Source organism: Gossypium hirsutum, chromosome A07 (assembly GCF_007990345.1).
Source record: "Gossypium hirsutum isolate 1008001.06 chromosome A07, Gossypium_hirsutum_v2.1, whole genome shotgun sequence".
Taxonomy (NCBI): Eukaryota; Viridiplantae; Streptophyta; class Magnoliopsida; order Malvales; family Malvaceae; genus Gossypium; species Gossypium hirsutum.
Window position 1 is genome coordinate 18,924,877 of NC_053430.1, and position 14,350 is coordinate 18,939,226.

At 35.6% G+C, this 14,350-nt stretch overlaps 1 protein-coding gene and 1 long non-coding RNA gene across 2 annotated transcripts; one reads left to right on the forward strand and one right to left on the reverse strand.

Moving 5' to 3' along the window:
• Window positions 1-239: 239 nt before the first annotated feature.
• Window positions 240-2,513, reverse strand: LOC107940885 (uncharacterized). The gene is made up of 2 exons (XM_016874347.2): window positions 1,631-2,513; window positions 240-1,501 (listed from the first exon to the last, which is right to left on the reverse strand). Exons 1-2 carry the CDS (start codon window positions 2,511-2,513, stop codon window positions 240-242), a joined length of 2,145 nt encoding a protein of 714 aa, XP_016729836.2.
• A 7,022-nt stretch (window positions 2,514-9,535) lies between these two features.
• On the forward strand, window positions 9,536-10,714 carry LOC107940878 (uncharacterized). Its single transcript, XR_001695510.2, has 2 exons — window positions 9,536-10,050; window positions 10,464-10,714. It is a non-coding gene; the product is annotated as an uncharacterized lncRNA (long non-coding RNA).
• Window positions 10,715-14,350: the final 3,636 nt, after the last annotated feature.

Here is a 14,350-nt window from a genome sequence, read left to right on the forward strand (position 1 = left end):
ACATTACTCTAAATCCGTTCTCAAAACTACAGGAATCTCTTTCGCAGTCCAGTTGTCTAGAACACTTCCAAGTGTGTAGGGGCAAATGCCCGACAAATTTTCTCTTCTCGTCTCCTCTTCGTATGTGGCGTTGATGTCCAAGCTTTCTAGCCTTTCTTCTATGGCTCCCTTCATTGGCGTGCCTCTCTCGGGATGAATGATTCCCCCGGACACAAACATTTTCGATATATGGGGGAATATCATTGGCTCCCATATGATTTCTCCCCCCCCGTTAACCGTGCTCTCCTTCTTTCTTGCTTCTTCTCTAACTCATTTCTCCTTTGTCTCGCATCTGGCTTAAATCCTAAGCCGAAGCAGTCTCTCTTGTCCTTCAGTATTGGCGTTTTAACCTTTCCTTGGAGATGTCTCCCAAGTCCTTTTCCGGGTAGGGCCCCTTTACCAACCATCAACCGTAGACTCATCCTCGTAGTTCTGGACAATTTTGGCATCAGAACCTTGCTTCCCTCAGTGATGAACGTCGCATTAACAAATTGAAAAGATCGAAATGAGCATTCGATTGCTTCATCATCAGTCTCCAAATAGGGCGCATTATTGCTCACAGTTGCAATGATATCCTCTTCAGCATTAATCGTTATCAATCGCCCCTCTGATACCAACATCAACTTTTGATGCAATGATGAAGGCACTGCCCCAGCTGAATGTATCCAGGGCCTCCCCAATAAGCAATTGTATGAGGGCTTGATATCCATTACTAGAAAATCCACCTCATATGTGTTTGGCCTGATCTGAAGAGGTATCTCGATTCTGCCCATCACCTTTCTCTCCGTGCCAGCGAATGCATTCACTATGTTCTGGCACTCCTTCATGTGAGAGCTGTCTATAGGCAATCTGTTTAGCGTGGTCAATGGTAAGACGTTCAAGGCCGATCCGCTGTAAATCAGTACACCTGGTAGCGTATACCCTTTACAGCGCGTGGTGATATGCAAAGCTTTAGTCGACCCAGTGCCACCGAATGGTATCTCGTCGTCATTGCAAAAGATATAGTTGTCAGCACTTATGTTGCTAACCAAACGGTCTAGCTTGTTAACGGAGATATCGTTGGCAACATATATCTCATTCAAGACCTTCATCAACGCGCTGCGATGAACTTCCGAGCTTAGAAGTAAGGCCAGCACCGAGATACGAGCCGGTTGTTTACATAGCTGTTCCACCACACTGTATTCGCTATGCTTTAGGAATTTTAAAAACTCCTTGGCCTCCTCTTCGTTAACTGGCTCGTTAACAGATTTGGTTACTTTTCCCTTCATTTCCTCGACCACTGGGGTTTTTCCTTTTGTGGGTTGTGCCTCCTCATTTGCTGTATCGTAACGTCTCTCGCTACGTGTATAGGAGCCCCCGTCTTGACCCTCTTTTGAAGCATCCACCAGGCTTTCCTTCCTCGGAATCGTCACGTTACAATCATAATTCCATGGAACCTTTTTACTGTCTTTGTAGGGGAAGACTGCAGGCCTTTAGATTATGACCCTCGGTGGCATTTATACTCTAGCTTCATTATTTTTAGGTCTCGATATGATAACCACGGGATAGTTAGCTGTTTAATTCTATGCAGTCGATTCTCTCTCCAACGCACATATATCTCCCTCTATGGGGTTTTTAGCTTCTTGATAAAACTCTATTTCTTTATTATCTATCATGTTCTGCACGAGGGCCCTGAACTCCACACACTCTTGGATTTCATGCCCCACCTCATTGTGGAACTCGCAGTAGTTCCTCTCTTCTTTGGATTCTCTTCTCAAATCTAACGCGATCAAATCTCTCTTGACCATCTCCCTCCACACTCGTCTCAATGGAGTCTTGACTTTCGCAACCTCACACTTGATCTTCTTGTTTTTGCCTTCGCTTATCCCATTCACTCCCTGGTCGGTATGATTGGGGAGCGAGTTTCCTGCTACGTTGGGTACGGTTGGGTCGTCAAACCTCACGATCCCCATCTTAATGAGTCTTTCGATTACTTTCTTAAATGCAGCACAATTTTCGATTGAGTGCCCGGTAATTCCCGCGTGGTATTTACATTGGGCGTTTGTGTCATACCATTTGGGATACGGGGGCTGCAGTGGCAGGTAGAAAGGGGATACTACATGAGCGTTGAACAGGTTCTGATAGAGCTCCCTATACGTCATAGGTATAGGGGTGAATTGTGGCATTTCCGTGTTCTCCGTCGCGTTGGATTCTTGTCTTACGGAGCTACGTTGATTGATGGCTACCATCTTTGGCTGATTTACGATAAGTGACTTGGACTGACCCTTGTTGAATGTGCTCGTGCTGTTCACTTCATTATCTCTTTTCCTCGGGGCCGACTTCCTGGCACTCTCTCCTGATTCTATCTTACCGCTTCTAACAGCATTTTCGATCATTTCCCCGGTCATCACTATGTCTGAGAAGCTCTTGGTGGCGCTTCCCAACATATGAGTGATAAAAGGGGCCTTCAAGGTGTTAATAAAGAGCATCGTCATCTCCTTTTCTAGAAGCGGCAACTAAACTTGTATAGCCACTTCTCTCCACCTTTGTGCGTACTGTCTGAAACTTTCATTGGATTTCTTTTCCATGTTCTGGAGAGTGATTCTGTCGGGGGTCATGTCCGTCACATGATTGTATTGCTTCATAAAGGCCTGAGCCAGGTCCTTCCATGAGTTAATTTTAGCTCAGCTCAGTTGATTATACCACTTAGATGCCGCTCTGACCAGACTGTCTTGAAAACAATGGATTAACAGCTGGTCGTTGTTAACGTATCCTGTCATTCGCCTGCAAAACATAGTGATGTGGGCTTCAGCGCAGCTCGTTCCATTGTATTTCTTGAATTCGGGCATTTTGAATTTAAGGGGAATGACTAAATCTGGGACCAAACTCAGGTCCTTGGCATCAATCCCTTGATGATGATCCGCACTTTGGGGCTTTGAATTTCTCCTCGAGCCATCTACACCGTTCTTCCAATTGTTTTTGCAAATCCATCCTTGCCTTTTCTTCGTCAACAACTTCATCCAGATTGGGAACGGGCGGATAGTTCGGGTTGTTGAGAAAGTTAGAGCCTGAGCCAGTTTGGAAGTTCATCGGTATTGAAGCTCCAGCCAGAACCTGCTGGGGCATGATCGTGACAGATGGTTTTTGTATATTAATCTCGGGCTTTATCGGTACATGTGTCGGAGTGAAGCCAGGGGGTATTGAGGATCTTCATTAGTTTTCTCGAATTTGTCCATGGGGCCCTTTCCCTTATCCGTTCTTCCCAACAACAATTGGGATAACTGACTCATTATTTCTCTCTGAGATTCCATCATTTGCTCATTCATCTCTCGCTGAATCTTGGCTAGCTGCTCTTGCATTTGATACTACATTTGTTACTGCATGCCTTTTTGCATTTGCTCCAATTTCTCAAGTCTCTTATCCATTGATTTTTTTCCTTGTACCATAGGGGTGCGTAGTTGGTTGGTTTTCGTTGGTTTCCAGGTTACCGAAATGATTTTTAATTAATTAATTAGAAACCTCTTATGGACTTTAATGTATAATGATATGATGTAATACAAATGCATGAATACAAAGGAGGCACCAATTTTGATTCAATTCCTTTAGAAAATTTCACTTGAAAATAAAATATTTTACATAAAGTTGAGTTACAGATAAAATTTTGCTCTTGTGCTTAAAATCTTAATTTTTCTAAGCAATGAGGCCAGCTCTTGTCCACGATCCGACTCCAACTCGTACTTCACGCTCAGTATGTCCGCCTGTACCGCTAAAGTTTAGAAGTAGTCAGCTACCTCCTGGATCTGGGTTATGGCTTCCCCCATAAGGTAATCTCTGTTTCTGACTTGGTATTGCGCATGGTGAAGCTGCTCTTTCCAACGATCCTCATTTGCCTCGAAAAACTGAATCTCATAGTTTTGCAGTGACGCCTCTAACTCTTCTATTCTTCCTTTCATTTCTTCTATCTTGCTCAAGCTTGCTCTCAATTCCATCGCGGTGTTGCGGTTTCGGTACTGATGAAGAGACTTCTCAAGTTCTGCCACTCTAGCCTTTAATTCCCCTCGCCCATTTCTGCTTTCTGAAAGACTCTTCTTTAAATCTTCGTTTCATGCCTGAGCTTCTCGGAATTTCTTTTCCCATCGATCGGCATTGGTCTTCTCTTCTTGAATTTCATGGTGCCATTGTTCGAAAGTTTTACCTAACCCCGCAGTCCTCACAGACAGGCGTAATTTCTTATAGTCAGTCTTCAAGCTGTCTAGATCTTCTTCGGCCTTAGTTTTCCCCTTTATCCACTTTTCAGCCTCTAACCTCTGGACATCAGCGTCTAATCTTAGGTGCATCTTCTCTTCCTCCAATTGTTCAATCTTTTTTCCCAAGCTCTGAACTCTTCTTCTCGAAATCTTGCCTTATAATTTTCAATTCTGACGGGGCGACTTGTAATTGTTCCCCCATAGGTCAAGCATTCTCCAAGCTTGGCCTAGGAATGTTATCATTAACCCTCTTTTTAAACCATCCGTCATACTCGGGCGTTACCATGAAACCGACGGCCAACCTCTTCATCCAACAAGGTTACTTCCAAGCATCCGATAGCTCCCGAACTTTCTTCTTATAGTGAGCACCTTTAAAAGAGAATTCACTCTGAGCAAGTCCGTAGGTTGTGGGTACAAACTGCCTCGACTTATATTGCCTCAACGCAAGTAATAGAGTATACTCGGTAGCTTCCCAAATTCCTAACAACGGCACCCAATCAAAGTTACCACATCGGTACATGATCTCATCAGAAACCATCCAATAAGCTCTCCACTCGATATCTCCCTCTTTGAGGTTTTGAAGAATTCTCATCCACTTCTCCTCCGAGATATCCTCTCTCCTTTGTATAGCTGCCTCCTCTTTTAGTGGGGAACAACCCGATAAGAAACCTTGTCTACCTTTCAAAAGTGCCAATAAAACCATGCCATCAATAATTATGCACATCCAATAAACCGCCCATCACCTGTCTTTCGACATGAGCTCAAAGATTTAAACGTCTCTGCCAATATCGCCAGTACCGGTGTGATTCCCTTCTCAAGGCGATCGAATAAGTCAATGACTGCCTCGTCCACGTGTCTCAAAGCCTTAGGAAAAATTACCGATCCGTAGATGCTTAAGGCGAAGATATCGACCCTCTTTCTTTCATCTGGATGTGTCAAAATCAAATCTCGCAAATTCTCCCAAGGGATACATTTACTATCTCTTTTTTGTTGAATCTGAGCAGTGACCCAAGGCTCGCTCATCCCAGAAATGCTCATTAATTTTTTCACGAAAGTTTGACTACTAAAAACTCGGGCATAAGTCTTCCGAACTTGAATTTTTGGACACCTGAGCAGAGTAGTGTATTCCTCCATGGTAGGTACTAAATCCACTTCTCCAAAAGTGAAACACTTGTAAGCAGAATTCCAAAACTGAACTATAACCCGGAATAGATGCTTGTCCACTCTAATGTCTAGCAAGTAGGATATATCACGATAGCTTTGATAAAACAACTGCTTGATCCCTTCATCCCAACTAGCCCAAATGTCTCTCAACTCTTGCAGCTCATTCTGTACTACATTGACGCGAGTGAAATCCTGCAACTCCGATATATACCCTTCTGCCAAGCTATCCCCTCTCTCTAATTGTAGCCTCACCGACCATGCACAAACGGCTGCATTATCCTCGACTTTACTAAGAAATTCATTCTCCATGTCAAACTTTCTAACTTAGTAATTGAATACGGATTAACACCTCTTTTAATATGCAATGTCATGTAAAAAAGACAATCAAAACAAAACACAGGTTAGTATCAGATAATAGCGATAAAATGTAAGCACATAAATTACAACGCATATATGGGTAAGTACTAAGGCTCGACGCGGCTCCACCTAAGGATAACTCCTAAGGTTCATTATATGTGGTTCGGTTCTAGAGATAAGGTACCCGAACCAGCAGATTCATCAATCCTCACCCATTATAGGCTCATATAGATCGAGTTCGGTTCGGGGGCATACATTTCCCTATGACTAGAGGTGTTCATGGGCAGGGCCGGGCCGGGTTCGGGTCGGGCTCAACTAAAAAATCATGTTCATTTATTGGGCTCGGGTCGGGCCAGGCCGGGCCCAAAAAATGGGCCTAAAATTTTGCCCAAGCCAGACCCGGATAAAAATACTAAAACCCGAGCCCGGCCCGGCCCGGCCCGCCCATATTAATTTTTTATATTATTTTATTATTATTTTTAAATATATATAATACATCAAAAATAATAAAAATATCAAAATAAATATTTCCCAACAAATTGAAAATAAATTTTGAAAAATATGTAGACTTAAATAACACTAAGATAAATGCAACTTAACAAGCAATTACTTTTAAAATAATAAAAAAATTAACAAATGTCTTTAAAATAATAAGAAAATTAACAATAAAATAAATTTTATACAATATCCAAATAATAACAACAAAATAATAGCAACATAATAGTAAAATGGTAACAAAATATGGAGAAAAAAACAAGAAAATAACATTCAAAAATAAAAAAAATATGCAGATTTTTTTTGTCCTTTAGTGAATTCGAGCAGGGCCAGGCCGGGGCCGGGCTAAAAATATCTTACCCGAGGCTTGGCCCATTTTTTAAATGGGCCTTATTTTTTGTCCAAGCCCATTTTTCGGGCCTATATTTTTGTCCAAACCCTCCAACATTTCGGGCGGGCCTTCGGGCCGGGTCGGGTAGCCCGACCCATGCACACCTCTACCTATGACTATGCGGAGATGAAAATCTCACGAAATCATAGGTACGGATGTACCCCGGAAGCAATCCACTAGCCCATGCGGAAGTGAAAACCTCACGAAAGCGTAGTTTCTTACTCCCACTTAGAAGGTGTGACCACAGCGGTCATGCAATGAAATGTAGTACTATTCTATGATATCCGAACCATAACAATCATACAAACGAATGCAATCATGATTTTCAAAACAAGTTTTCGATTTTCGACATAAGGACAGCAAATAATCGGTTTTATGGCTAGACTTTCTTAAAGGGTCCCTAGTGGAGTCGCCAAGCTGTCAAAACCATCCCTTTCTTAAAAATTTTAGGTTTAATGAAAACGGGGGAATCGACTTTTGAAAAACAGAAATATGGAGTCACCACCGATCCTTTTGTTTTGGTGCGATCGGATCACCTAAGAATTTGGTCATTTTAATAAAACATTTTTGGTTTACTAAAACAACGATTTTGGTCCACGAACTTTTGAGAAAACGGGTTCGGGAGTCGATTACGCATGAGGAAGGATTAGCACCCTCACTATGCCCAAAATTGGTACCGAATCGATTAAATACTGTCCTTATGTCTAAAATTTAAAGATGTTTTTGAAATGTTGTTCTTTTTTTTTTGAGTAATCGAGTTAGTTGCCAAAAATCTTCTTGTTTCAACGTCCGAAAATTTATAATTCGAAAATCACAAAAGGATGCTCAACGATTTAGTCCAACGAAAAATTGAAACCCAGTACAGTAGGGCACGATTCCTCGAATTTCCAAATATTGACCATTGCCTCACCTTAGAAAATATTAGTGAAATTCCGAAGGGATATTCGATTATTTGATACAAACGGGAGATTGCAACCCAGCACGATAGGGCACTACTCCCCGAATTGCCAAACATCGAGTATTTCCTTTGTTTTAAAGAGTTTTTAGAAGACATGAGTGAAATTTTGAAGGGATATTTGATTATTTTAAGCAAACGAGAAATTGCAACCCAGCACGTTAGGGCACGATTCCGCGAATTGCCAAATATCGCATATCGCCTTCGTTTAAGGGGTTTTTAAAAGACATGGGTGAAATTTTGAAGGGATATTCGATTATTTTGAGCAAACGCGAAATTGCAACCCAACACGTTAGGGCACGATTCCGCAAATTGCCAAAATATCAAATCTCGTCTTCGTTTTAAAGAGTTTTTAAATGAATAATTATAAAACTAGCTTAAAATGTATTAATTCGACTTGAAATAAGATGAAATTGTTCATAAAAATTCAGATTTTATAAAACCACATTTCATAAACTAAATGGAGAATGATGATATGGGATAACGGATATATGAGATACGATCAACTAACAAACTAATAATTAAATATGGTAAACCTAAAAAAAATGTAATCCGATTACAATAATGCATGGAGAATAATTGATGTAATGACATATAAAAATGAGCAAGCACGATGTAGCAAATATACAAGAAATATCGTGAATATAATTAACACATGAGATACCAAACGATACGGAATCAACGTGACACAAAAATAATAGACTAAAAATGATGGACTAACAATCAAATGATATATGCTAGAGTTTGAAATAATTTATAAAAGAAAAGTTGAGAACATATATATACGTAAAGAAAATTTAATAGATGTTACAAAAACGTTTGGATCAAATAAAATACTAAATATTTAGCCATAAAGCATTTACTTAAGGTTGGTAATATCCCTACCATGAGAATAATCTATATAATATATAAGATGTGAAAGGATAATGGGTATAAAGCATGTAGCTACATATATATATACAAGCATGAGTAAATTTTGAAGTAATTTATACAAAGATAACATGGAATTAAAATATGAATTATATATATATAAAAAAATGATATTATCATAAATTATATATCTATGTATATAAATAAACTAGAAATAATTGCTTGTAAAAAATGCCATAGAAACGTACTCAAGATTGAATTATTTTTATTATAAATTATGATGGACTTAAAAGCATACTTTTGTATAAAGAAGACTATGTATATAAAATGTAGGTTTAATAATGTATGTAAATCAAAAACATATACTAATGTAAATGAATGTAAAATAACTTAAATTTTATGTAAGACATATATACAAAGCATATTCGAATAGCAAAAATATATATTAAAATATATGGATTTAATAATATTTAGATCAAAGGTAGGTATCGATATATATATACACTTGCATAACGATGATTTAAAAGATATATTATGAGAATTATGTAATATAATATAAGAATATATTTGAAGGAAATTATATGTATATAAAATAATACGATATTAATAATATGCATGAAATAAAAATAACTTTGTTATAAAATACATCAGTTTAGTAGTGTATAGATTAAATGTGGGTGTTCACAAATATATGCACATATAATGATAGTAGCTAAAAAAATATTACATAGGGTTACATAATGTGCATAAAATAAACTTGAATTTTATTATAAAGCATATATATATAATAGTAATATATACAAGGATATTTACGAAGCATTATGCAAAATGTTGTAATAATATAACATAAAAAAAAAGCAAACAATACAATAGTGATCCAAGAAAAGAGAAATAAAATAAAAGCATTAAACTAACCTAAAATATAAAACGTAAATCAAAGATAAAAGTGTTGAATGTGCCTTTAAAACAAAAATAAATCACAAAATGAAAAATAAAAATAAAAGGGACTTAATTAAAATAGAATTAAAAATAAGAGAGACAAATTATAAACAAAATCAACTAACAAGATACAAAGGGGACCGGCGTGTAACATGCACGAATGCGCAGGGATTGAATCTGGAAATAGTCCAGACCCCAAAATGCAGTGCTAAGCTCGGACCACGGTGCGAACGCGCACAAATTAGGGGGAAATTTTAAAAGAAAAAGAAATGCGAAATGTGAGCTGATTTGCACATAGCGCGAAAGGGGAGGGGCCTGTATCGCAAATTCCTCATTTGAGGGACAGAGGCGCGGATCCGGGTCTTAGGATGGGTCGACGCGCGGAGCCTCAATGTCCCAAACGGCGCCGTTTTCATAAACAGTTTATTTGAAACCCTTTTTCTTTTTTCTTTCTTACCAAACGCAACCCTCATTTTATCCCTGATTTGCAACCCCCAAAAGACGATTTGTTAGGGTTCCTTCCAGCGACTGCCGATCCACCATTTCATTAGGTGGTCAGCGATGCACAGGCCACGACCAGATTTCCCCAACGATAGCACCATGCGAGGAACCAGGTATGCCATCTTATTTCTTTTTTTTTTAAACATCTAGATCTAATGTTGTTCTAAAAAATGAAACCGAATATAAAAAAGAAACTTAATATCATCCGACCCTCACCCGTATCTCAATATTTCTGAGATATTCGGGGTTTCATTGGTGTCGTTCCAAACGTTTCTTTCCTTTATGCTAAAGTCGTAAGGAAATGAGAAGAAAAACAAACGGATAAACAGACTTGAAGATCACCTTTCTCTTTGGTTGCTTTGTATTGCTTGCGTATATTTTCGTTCGTAAATGTTCGTACTCGATTACAAAGATTAAAATCTGGCTTTATAGCCGAAAAGAAAGAGGAAAATAAATAAGAATAATCAAAATACAATATGTGTTCCTTGTTTGCATTTGCTGCTGTGTTTGCCTCATTCGTTTGCAGGTACGGAGTACCGGGCACGGGCGTGGCTGCTGGATGGTACGGAGGCTGGGGCTGCTGTCCGATTGTGGCGCGTCTACTGCTAGGGCTAGGTTTTGGCAAAATTTGTTAAGCATTTGGGCCGTTTGGGCTCATTCTGGGTATTTAGTCTTTGGGTCATGGGTTAATTTGGGTATTGGTTTAAGGTATTGGTTTGAGTCAAAGCCTGTAAATGGACTGTTATAAGATATTTAATGGACTGTGGTTTTTATTTATTTATTTATTTTTTGTTTTGTTTTGTTTTTTTTTGTTTGCTTGGGCCGGGCAAATTTGGCCCACTACAATTATTATTATTATTATAAAAAAAGTTAAAGTTAAGTAAATATTTCATAAAAAAGTTATGAATGTGTAGTTTTATATTAGAGTAAGTGAATCATTTTTTAAATGTAATTATTATAATTATAAGCATAATTCTAATTTTGGAAAAATAGTTTATTAAACTTTATAATATTTTATTTATGAAAGAAACAATTATTCATAAATTATCAATTATATATCTGATAATCATAAATTTAATCGATTATATGGCATATTGCAACGATTTAGTTATAACTAATTAAAACTAGCAATTAATTAAACTAATTAAAAGAAATGACACAACAAAACATTAGGTATATGAATAGTTTAAGTATTAGCCTTCCTTTTTACACTTTTGAATGATTTATCAATTTAATAGTTTAATTTAAAATAATTTTTTAAAAGATATTATAGATGATTATGATATTTATTTAATTTTTTAATTTACTTTATAAATATATAAATGAATCTAGACTATTGATTACAATTTTTATTAATATATAAATTTTGAATTTTAATCCTAAAATAATTCACTTTCAAAAGTTAAAAATCGAATCAAACCATTTGATTTAATTTTTATAAAAGAAAAAATCAAACCCAACTGAAAACAAAACTAATAGTCAAAGAATCCAGCTCACCTTTACCTACTATGTTGCTAGTCTATTTCGTAGCCCATATAATAATAAATTACTACAGTTTTCCCCTCCATATATTCTTAGGCTACTACATGCTTTCTAGGAAGGTGGGATCAAGTTAAATAACAAGGATGCAGAGACAAACTACCTCAGTAAGGAGAAACAGTTTGCTAAGTAATAGCTGCAGTGCCGAATTGTTGGCTCATAAACCATTGATTACATGCCTTGGCAAACAAACAAGCACCATTTACTTTTCTTTCCCAAACCTACAGTCCATACGGAATCTCCTCATTTCTACAGTCGTGTCTTGTTTTAATCTCTTCTTTTTCTTTTTTTTTTCATGTAATGGTGTCATGTCTGAAACTATAATGGTGAGTAGAGAAATGGATTTTCTCCTTCTAAACCCTCTTGCTTAGTATCCTAAAAAATATTAGAGCGAGGGAGTGTGGATGGAGGCTATAAAAAGGAGGAGAGATGAATATGAATAGGATGGCATGGCATGGCATGGCAGAAAGGGGCAGTGGTCTTGAAACAGTCCATCAAAAGCTCAGCTTCTTTTGTAACGCAAAGGCAATTTTGTCCAATTAGATGACTTTTTCTATGTTACATATTATTGTGGAATTATATTTGGGTTATGTTAATTATTTAGTGAATATTTAACCTGTTATAAAAGATGATATTGATAGAAAATACAAATTTGAATCGAAATTTTTCAAAACAACTTCTTAAATTATAAATTTTATATTGGATGATGAAAAATCTAACTTGTAGTAAATAATAATCTTACTAATTAATTCATCATCATAGCTTTTATTAAATAAACAGAGGAAAGTGAGATGTAGCACATCTTTGTATAAATTCTGTTTGTTGAAAAATACACATTATTGAATTTAATTAATAAAACTGTTCATTGCTTTAAAGTTCCACTCAGATAAATAAAAAAATAAAAATGTTTTAGTCAACACCACGAGTTTTCCATCTACAAGATTGAACGCTGATTCATCATCCACAGCTTTTCTTCTTGATAACCTTTTCTATTTGAATAAAATAGCTAGCCTTTTTTATTTAACATATTTTCCTAAAACCTTAAAATATCATTATCTATAATGTCATTAAAAAGTAATTTAATGACATTTTAGTATGGATGTTGTCAATTATTAATTATTTTAATGTTAAATTATAAAATAAATATTTGAATATTAAAATATAATTTAAGTCTCTCTATTTTTTTATATTTAAAATTTAGTTGTTTTTATTTTTTGAATTTAAAAATTTAAATTTAATTATTAATATCATTAAATTCGTTGGTTTGACATTTTAAAATTAAAAAAATATATTCAATTAATATTCATGTAAAAAAATAATATTAAAATTGACTTGCATTTAACAAATAGTTTTAATATTGCAAACAACTTTTAAAAGTTATATCAGTATTTTAATCAAAATAAATGTACCAAATTATGCCGAAAAGTTGAAACTATAAAAATTAAATCTTAAATTCGAGTGTAGCAAAGAGAACAAAATTAAAAATTGACCATTATTATATAATAGATAAGAATTGAAATTGAAATTTGAGGGGTTTTCTGTAGATGTCAACCATAGTTACATAGATTTTGGGGGAAAGGATTCAAACTTTTTTCTCAAAATTAACGCGACTCTTTTAAGATTTTTAGATAAAAAGTTAGATATAATTTCATTTCCTTAATTGAATAGAAGGTATCTAATTTATTGAGTTTGTTTGAGTTAGGTATTTAAATTATTTTTTGAGTGAGAAGGAGGGGGCAGGACGATAGGAGAGTGGTAAATTATTTTTTATTCTTTAAAATATTAATATAATTATTTTTATTTAAAATTAATAAAAAAATTAATGACATTAACAACAGATATCAACTTCAGTAACGGAATCAAAATTTAGGTATTCAAATTTATCAAAAAAATATTTTAGATACCCAACTCAAACTAATCCAATAATTTAGGTACTCTTGTTTAATTAAGCCAATTTCATTGAATAGTTTATATGTCATTTTTACTAATAATTTCTCTAAAAGACTTGTCTATAAAATTATGCCATTTACTCTTCTCACTCTTTCTTAATATTTTCTTTTCTTAGATCAATAATTCCTTAAAGAATGGAAGTCTGTTTGATGGTGAATTATCGTCCATCAATCTTTGCCAAATTCGATTTATTATTAGCGAAAAATGAAATGTAGCATGATTGATGTGTAGAAACTACTTAATAATTTATTTGTCTTGTTTAAAAATAAAATTTTTTTTATCAAAAATATTTTGATAAAAGAAGACTTTGGTTATTTTAATTATTTATATGTGAATACATTAATAAATTAATAAAATCACCAATTTACTATAGTTTGAGATTTGTAATGAACAAATAAAATGGATTTAGATCCATAATTGTAGAATATCAATAACCTATTAATAGTATCCGGTGGTATATGATGGAGTCATCTGAAAATTTTAAATAATTCAATAAAATACATGAGAAACGTAATGCCAACATCTCTAAAAATAGTCAATCATTGAATAACATTCAAATCTTAGTAGCACTTGGATAACCCATAAATATCTTATGTTGGCTAAGCCTTAACCTTTTCTCATGTATGACTTTTCTCACACATGTTTTTACTCCATTATCATCTTCAATCTTGTTTACTCCCTATCAAAATATTGACTTAAACATTAGAGAGTGCCCCAAACCACAAGCTTCAACGCCTCTAAACTCACTCATGTCTTGCAATTTTACTGACTACAAAATTCAATTCATTGGCTACAAAACCCTTCTCACTTCATTTTTCAAGCCCAACAAAAGAAGAATAAACAATTGCGTTTGTGGCAAACAAGCAGAAAATCCATAGCTCAATCTCCTCATTGTTGTTTCATGTTGTTCTTTGGTTTTCATCT

What these genes read in the sequence shown, in the direction of transcription:
- LOC107940885 (XM_016874347.2), bottom strand. Translation starts at nt 2,513, where the DNA reads ATGACGATGCTCTTTATTAACACCTTGAAGGCCCCTTTTATCACTCAT. An exon ending in CCCCATAGAGGGAGATATAT is followed by an intron (nt 1,502 to 1,630) that starts GTGCGTTGGAGA and finishes AAAGGCCTGCAG; the next exon opens with TCTTCCCCTACAAAGACAGT.